Here is a 7,218-nt window from a genome sequence, read left to right as displayed (position 1 = left end):
TCAAAATGGCAATTTACATATCATCCTGTCAGAGGCCTAGAAGTCTTATTAAGTTACCACATTCACTAGATCTCATAAATCAGCCCTGTTTCAGTCTCCTCATGCGATTTAGCTCACCATAAACCCAGAGCACCAATGAATCCAATCAGAGCAAAGCAGCTGCTTCACTGGGAAGTTGATAGCAAAGTAAATAGATTTGTCTGTCTGTGCAATGGTGGGGGTCGGGACATTCAAAAACCATTTGCTCTCTCTTAAAACAATGCAAACCCCAAAGGAATACTAGATTCACGTTAAAGATGCCACTGCAGCATTAGAAATGATCACCCGCTGTCCGTTTTGTATGCCTTTGCCTCTTTTTACATACATCTTACTTTGGTTGTTTAATAAATCTTGCATATTGTGTCAGCAAATGTGATATAATGTTGCTTCCGCCCATTTGTAGGCTCAGCTTCCGAATTATGCTATAACACCAAGGTTACATCAAACAATGTTCTTTCAGCATCAATGCATTTCCTGTGGGATGCTCTCCCTGAACACAGATGACATCATCATGAGCGCCTACTCTGTTAATAATTTAATAGGGGCTGTTTTCTGTTTCATCACAGCAAATTAAAATCTTATTTTATGTATATATTAGTGTGATTTTATGTTTTCAAAGCTAACAGCACATACAGTTTATCAAATAAATTATCATTAAAAATAATCAATTATAATAAAGATTATCATTTATTTCAGCAAATACCACTGTCTGTGTCAAAGCAGTCTATAATTTATTAATTCTACAGCATTACAAAAACTATTTAATTACAGCATGTAAAAACAAACAGGTTTTCCAACTAAAACGTAGATCTGTGAATAGTGAATCTCTGTAATTCGCTTAAGACTTCAGTTTCACAACTAGCAGAGTGTGAACATCAACATTTATATGGCCTTTTTTTTATATCGGCACTGGCAATCAAGTGAACGTTTGTATAAAAAAAATTTATTTAAAAAAATGATGTCTGAAGTCTGGTGAAAATGTTGCCAAGGTAATTTAGTCTCTTTCTTGCATGAAAAAGAAAAGACAAGGACATAGGCTTAAATTCTGCTGATGCTACAGCCTATCAATGCTATCACATATTCCTTGATTACAAAGGGGAGCTGCACAGAAATTACTAGGCATGGACGAAAGCAGTTCAATACTGTGTGACACATAAAGGTCAAATCTGTTTTCTCCTGACCACTGGGCCATCTGGAGCATTTCCTTCATTCAGAGATTCGCTGCAAAATCCTACAACCGAGGAGCTTCGCAAGTGGTATATGCTGTCCCATTCAGCTTATCTTTTTTTCTTGCTGTGCTTCACCATTTTCTTTCGTTTGAGGATCATATCATACAGTTTTTCCAAACCGAGCTGTAACCCCAGCCCATCAACCGCACTGCATCCTTGCACGTGGTGTAGGGTGGAGGCACTCAGTTCGTGTACAGCCAAAACCTTTTCCACTTCAGAAACAGGCAGTGCGACTGAAAGGTCCTGTTTGTTAGCCAACACCAGCACTGGCACTCCTTGGTTCTCTGACATACGCGTGATCTTGTGCAACTCCACCTTAGCCTCCTCCATGCGCTCCACCTCCATGGAGTCCACTACAAAGACCATGCCATCCGTGCGCCGCGTGTAGGACTTCCACAAAGGCCGAAGCTTCTCCTGACCACCCACATCCCACACCTGGAAGGTAATGGCACGGCCATTTCCTACCGGAACTTTAATCTTCTCAGTGTTAAATCCCTTGGTTGGGATAGTTTCAACAAATTCCTTCAGCTTCAGTCTGTAGAGAAGCGAGGTTTTGCCTGCAGAGTCCAAACCAATGACCACAACGTGGAGGGACTGGAAGTTAGGCAGGAACGGTGTATTGGGGGCAATCTCTGTCAGCTGGTTTCCCATGGCAACTTGGTTTTCGCACCCTCTTGTAAGGACAAGCAGATTTGTCTAAGTGTTTGGCATTTGCACCTACTTCAAAGGTACTGCAGGCAGAGAGGTGCTGTAAGATCGGCGGCACCGTGTGGAACCTAATTAAAGAAAAAACAAAAGCTGATTATCATCACAGATATGGAAGTTATTTACAACTTAACCAGATTCGCCTTCGAGCAAAAGCAGACAAAATATGAAAAAAGTATTTGGTTCTATACGATAAATATCTCTAAATTAAATTTGCAAAAAGGCTTTGGTGTCATATCAACAGTAGCTCACTGAAAGGCTCAAATTAAACTGAACAAAAACTAAAACAAATAATTTGTTTGTAGGTAATGACTGTCTGTAATTGAGTACTTAGAGAGGTTGCTCTGTATGCTTATTTGCAGCACCAAATCCTCTTAACAGTCTAAACAGAAATAGATTTCTAAAAAATTATATTTATGTTATCTTTATTTTACCTGTTTGGAGGCAGATATCAACATCAGATGTTGTCTTATTATTATCAGATAGTTTAGAACAAAACTAAGCTAGCCACACTTTAACGTGGCTATAAAGGCTCAAATTAAACTGAACAAAAACTAAAACAAATAATTTGTTTGTAGGTAATGACTGTCTGTAATTGAGTACGTAGAGAGGTTGCTCTGTATGCTTATTTGCAGCACCAAATCCTCTTAACAGTCTAAACAGAAATAGATTTCTAAAAAATTATATTTATTATATTTATGTTATATTTATTTTACCTGTTTGGAGGCAGATATCAACATCAGATGTTGTCTTATTATTATCAGATAGTTTAGAACAAAACTAAGCTAGCCACACTTTAACGTGGCTATAATAATTTTCTGTACTGTAACTGATTTTTATTACATTTTTTACGCATATAGTTTAAATGGAAATTATGGGTATGTCAACATCTAAGTAATATTACCACTACTGTCAAAACTATGAAATCTGGTACCTTAGAGCATTTAAAGTTGAAATAGTAAAATCCTATTCGAAACAACTTGAAAAAGCATAAAAAAAACATTACAGACTGTAGGTTAAAAATCAAGCTTTGTCGAGTAAATTCAGCAGATACTTGAGAACGAAAACCTCGCTTGTAAAACGATGATGTTTAATCATTGCGAACATTAATATCACTTACCTAACAGGCGTTTATCTTCTAACAGGCATCGTTTCCATTTCTCACTTTAAAAACACAGGCGACCAGTTATCCAAACGACTCAAAACAGTGATCATTTTTCCAGAGCCTCTCTTCCCTCCGATGCCTGTGACCTCAGAGCTGAAAGTGGAGCTGAGCGCACAACACAACAATCCGCGCATGTGACGTCAGATGAGCCCCTCATGCCTCCGTCGCTACTCTCTCTACGGCGAGATCTCGAATGTCAAGTCGTGTTTGTTTCCTGCCCAAACAGCACCCCTGTGTGGCGAGCAGGAGACATCGAAACTACCAAGTCGGAGATCTTGTATCTTGTTTTGTCTGTGCTTGCCGACTGCGAAGAAAGTTTGGGGTTTTGATGTATTGATATATACGTTAATGCAGTGACGTTTTAAACAACGTTTCAGTAACCACAAAATTCGTCACGATGCGCTAAAATGCTTATACGCTCGCGAACATAATTGTATTTGTATAAGAACATCTTCAGAAGTCAAAAAGCACGTTTTTATAGATATAGACATCACAAAAATATACTTTAAATTAAAAACTACCAAGTCGGAGATATTGTATCTTTTTGTCTGTGCTTGCAGAGCGCGAAAACAATTTGGGGTTTTAAAGTATTTACATAAATCACGTTTTTATAGATTTACACACTACAGAAACGTACTTTAAAAAGTAGTTGGCGTTTTGTGCATATTTTTCTGACTAAAGACGTAAATGGTTTTTTTCTGACTAAAGGCTGTTAACTAGCTGTCTATTACAGACTTTTCGATCAACTCTGCTCATTTTAAGAGGGTTTTAATAAATGTTTGTCATTTAAAATAGTAACAATAAACAATGAAAATGACGTATTTTTATTGAAGTAATGATTGAACATTACAATAAGTTTTAACAATTAAGTCTATACAGAAGATTAGAGAAGAGCAATCTTACTCTGTGAGAGAGCATTTAAGAGAAGAGAGAAAAAATAAATAAATAAAATTAATAATAATAAAAAATTTTAAAAAAACATACAAACAACTAAACAATAGTTCAAATTATCTTCCTTCTTAGGACAAAATCCAGGACTACAGTGGGGGAACTATACAAGAAAGAAAATCCTCCATGAAATTAATTTGCATTAGAGACTCTTTCAAAGATTCCATTTCTCATAAAAAATAAACTACATTATGGTATGCATTTCCCAAATTGTTGTTTATGAATGTAATATTTACCTTGCAAAATATAAAAGTTAACGACATAATCATTTTGCTTTTGTGCGAATAAAAAATGAAGTAACATGCGCTACAGTCGGACTGTGTTGCGTCAGCACGTTGTGAGCGATTACTGAACGTTGCTTGGCAACCAACAAAGCCGTTCAAGGAGGACGTACAGTTCGGTGTGGATTGGCATTATCTGCAGAACATCAGGACTTGGTCAATTTTGTCCACTGCTCTGCAAAATGTTTATTCTTGCCATTTTGTTAAGAACTTATATTCTTCAGTGTAGTTTGTCTTAAATTAGGACAAACTATTGCATGCTTTTACTCTGCCTGTTATAGACATTGTATAGGTATGTTGACATAGCAACCGCGCGCGACGAACATTCTGTCTCAACAATTTGTTCCAAACTGCGTGGTACTGTTAAAATGTGTGTCATGCAATATCCACTCCTCGCCGCCTAGTGGCAGTATGTTTTTCCTGAATATGACAGTAATTATGTCGAGAACAACCCCCGGAAGCGTTAGACATTTCGAGCTTTTCAGCCCTGAGGTGTTTTCAGTTCACAGCAACTGTCTGAAGATTTGAGTGATTTTCAACCGGTCGGCGGCCTTCATCAAAACTCTGGACACTAATGAAAGGTAGGTGGGCATGAGACCTTTTATCTTGGTACTGACGAAATTTCATCGAAATCCATGGTGGAGAAGGTATTTAAATAAATCGCGGAAATTTGGTAGTCACATTTGTGGCGGTAGATTAGCGAACGTCCTGTCAGAACGTCCACTGCAGGCATCGTTTAAAAAATAAATAAAAATTGTCTCGATTTTAACTCATTCTCACCGTGTTTTTCTTGAAAGTGTTACTGATGCAATGTACTTTAATATGTATCTCATGGTTTTCTTGACATATAATAGTAACATAGTTTACATTACTTCGAAATACATTAATTACTGAGGACTTGCCTTTAAGTCTGTCTAAATGAATAGGCTAACAACCTTTTTGTCTTGTCAATAGCCTGTTATCAACTCAATCGCACAGATAGCCTGTATATTTGTCATACCGATCATTCATTGTTATGAAAAAATGAAAAAGAAAATGAATGACTAGGAATATTAATGTATATTTGCATTTTCAGGGTGTATAAATATGAATTCATAATTAATAGTGGTGTGTAAAGTTGTCTTCGCTTGTATTGTGAAAATAAAATGTTTATGAATATGAAAGAACGCTTATTAATTCAATTATAATTGTTTTTGGTGAGGTACCATGGGTCTGATGCCCATTCCAACTAAAACAGTAAATGTTCATGATTTCATTTGAAAGAACTAACAAAATTCTACCTTCTGTTTAAATTTCATGCAAATATCTGATAAAATGAGAAAGTTACAAGCAAAAAGATGTGAATAATGAGCATTTTCGGTCACATACCTTCTATTGTAATTAATGTATAACATTTTAGTATAATCCCTAATATTATAAATATCATAACTTTCTCAATCCTCAACTGATTTTCACAATCCAGGTGTCTTTGTAAAGAGAATTTTCTAATCTGTCTAGTCATGTGATCAATTTTGAGTTTAGGGGTGGTTGAAAATTTTGTCATCATACCTACATTGTAACGGTATCAGGCTTGCACTAGATGAATGGCACAGGACAGGACTAAATGTTACACTACAATTCTTAAACTGCATTGTTACATTATGAATTTTGTTTACCTTATTGCATATAGGCTACTGCCTATATCAGCTCTGTCCTGTAGTGTCAACATCATAGAGGTCAACATTTATGAGCAGCTAAGAAATCAGTTCAGTGTTTATTTCTTTATGAGTGTCATGACAAAGGAAACATCTCAGCATCTGGGTTTCAGTTTCATTAATCAGGATATGGTTTCACATTACTTCGCATTGACTTGGTCTCTCTTACAGGCCAGCGAGTGGTGTAACATGTCAGCCATGCACTGGGAGGCCCGTTGCCAACAGCAGGTGCTGGACCGCAGATTATCTGCTAGAGTTAAGCAGGTGCCCATGTTAAAAATCCTAAATGTATATATAATTGTAATATATTTCATGCATATAATATGGATTTTTTTTATTGTTTTTTAGGAAGGCAAGCAAGATAAAAATTAAAAGTCTGCGTCACCTATGACGCCCTGTGAACCTGCAGCTTCCAGTGAGTCTCTAGGTAAAGCTGTTCAAAATAGCAGGTCAAACATCTGAAGAACACTGAAGAATTCTCCATTGTTGCATGCCATTAAGAACATAGTCACTGCTTTAGAGGTGACTGAATTTGAATGATCAAAAAACAAAATTAACAACAACATACGATACATGGAATCCCAGTCAGTGTAAACAAATTATTTGTGTTCTTTAGAGGCTGACAAGCAATCCATCGGCAAGTGTCATGCCAAGATGAACAAAAGATACACAGTGAGTACATCACTGCATATTTCTTTAGAGAGACTGCAGTGGCTAAATGTATACTTGTTTAACATTTTCTTTAATGTATCAGTAAGATTCAACAAATCCATTGGTTGGCATGGTCTATTTAAATATTTACATAGAGAATATTTTGACTATTTTTGACTATACTAGATACTATATGTTTTATTTTGTCCAGACCCTCTATATGGCAATATATAATATCAGTAATTAATTAAAAAGCTTATAAGGTGGAGATGATCCAGAAAAAGTGGCATCTACATGAGATGTGTGCTTCATTTGCTCTAGTCCCTGCAGTATTCACAGCAATGGTGAAGATGAAGGCCAGACTACTGGATAGCACCAACTGCAATATCAAGGTGTATTTCATCAAGCACTGGACATTATTATTGGGTTACATAATCCTAATTAAAACAGAACTGGGTGTCTAGTCTAACAGTTCTGATTGGATTTACTCAATAATTCTCAACAAA

The 7,218-nt window shown here is 36.4% G+C and overlaps 1 protein-coding gene across 1 annotated transcript; it reads right to left on the bottom strand.

The window, feature by feature from the left end:
- Window positions 1-772: 772 nt before the first annotated feature.
- On the bottom strand, window positions 773-3,396 carry LOC107727318 (ADP-ribosylation factor-like protein 4D). The gene is made up of 2 exons (XM_016537163.1): window positions 3,094-3,396; window positions 773-2,044 (listed from the first exon to the last, which is right to left on the bottom strand). The coding sequence occupies exon 2, from the start codon at window positions 1,917-1,919 to the stop codon at window positions 1,317-1,319; it is 603 nt and encodes a 200-aa protein (XP_016392649.1). The 5' UTR covers window positions 1,920-2,044; window positions 3,094-3,396; the 3' UTR covers window positions 773-1,316.
- Between the last annotated feature and the right edge of the window lie 3,822 nt (window positions 3,397-7,218).

This window comes from Sinocyclocheilus rhinocerous, unplaced genomic scaffold (assembly GCF_001515625.1).
Source record: "Sinocyclocheilus rhinocerous isolate Xijiao unplaced genomic scaffold, SAMN03320098_v1.1 scaffold186, whole genome shotgun sequence".
NCBI lineage: Eukaryota > Metazoa > Chordata > Actinopteri > Cypriniformes > Cyprinidae > Sinocyclocheilus > Sinocyclocheilus rhinocerous.
This window is presented reverse-complemented; position numbering and strand designations above follow the sequence as displayed.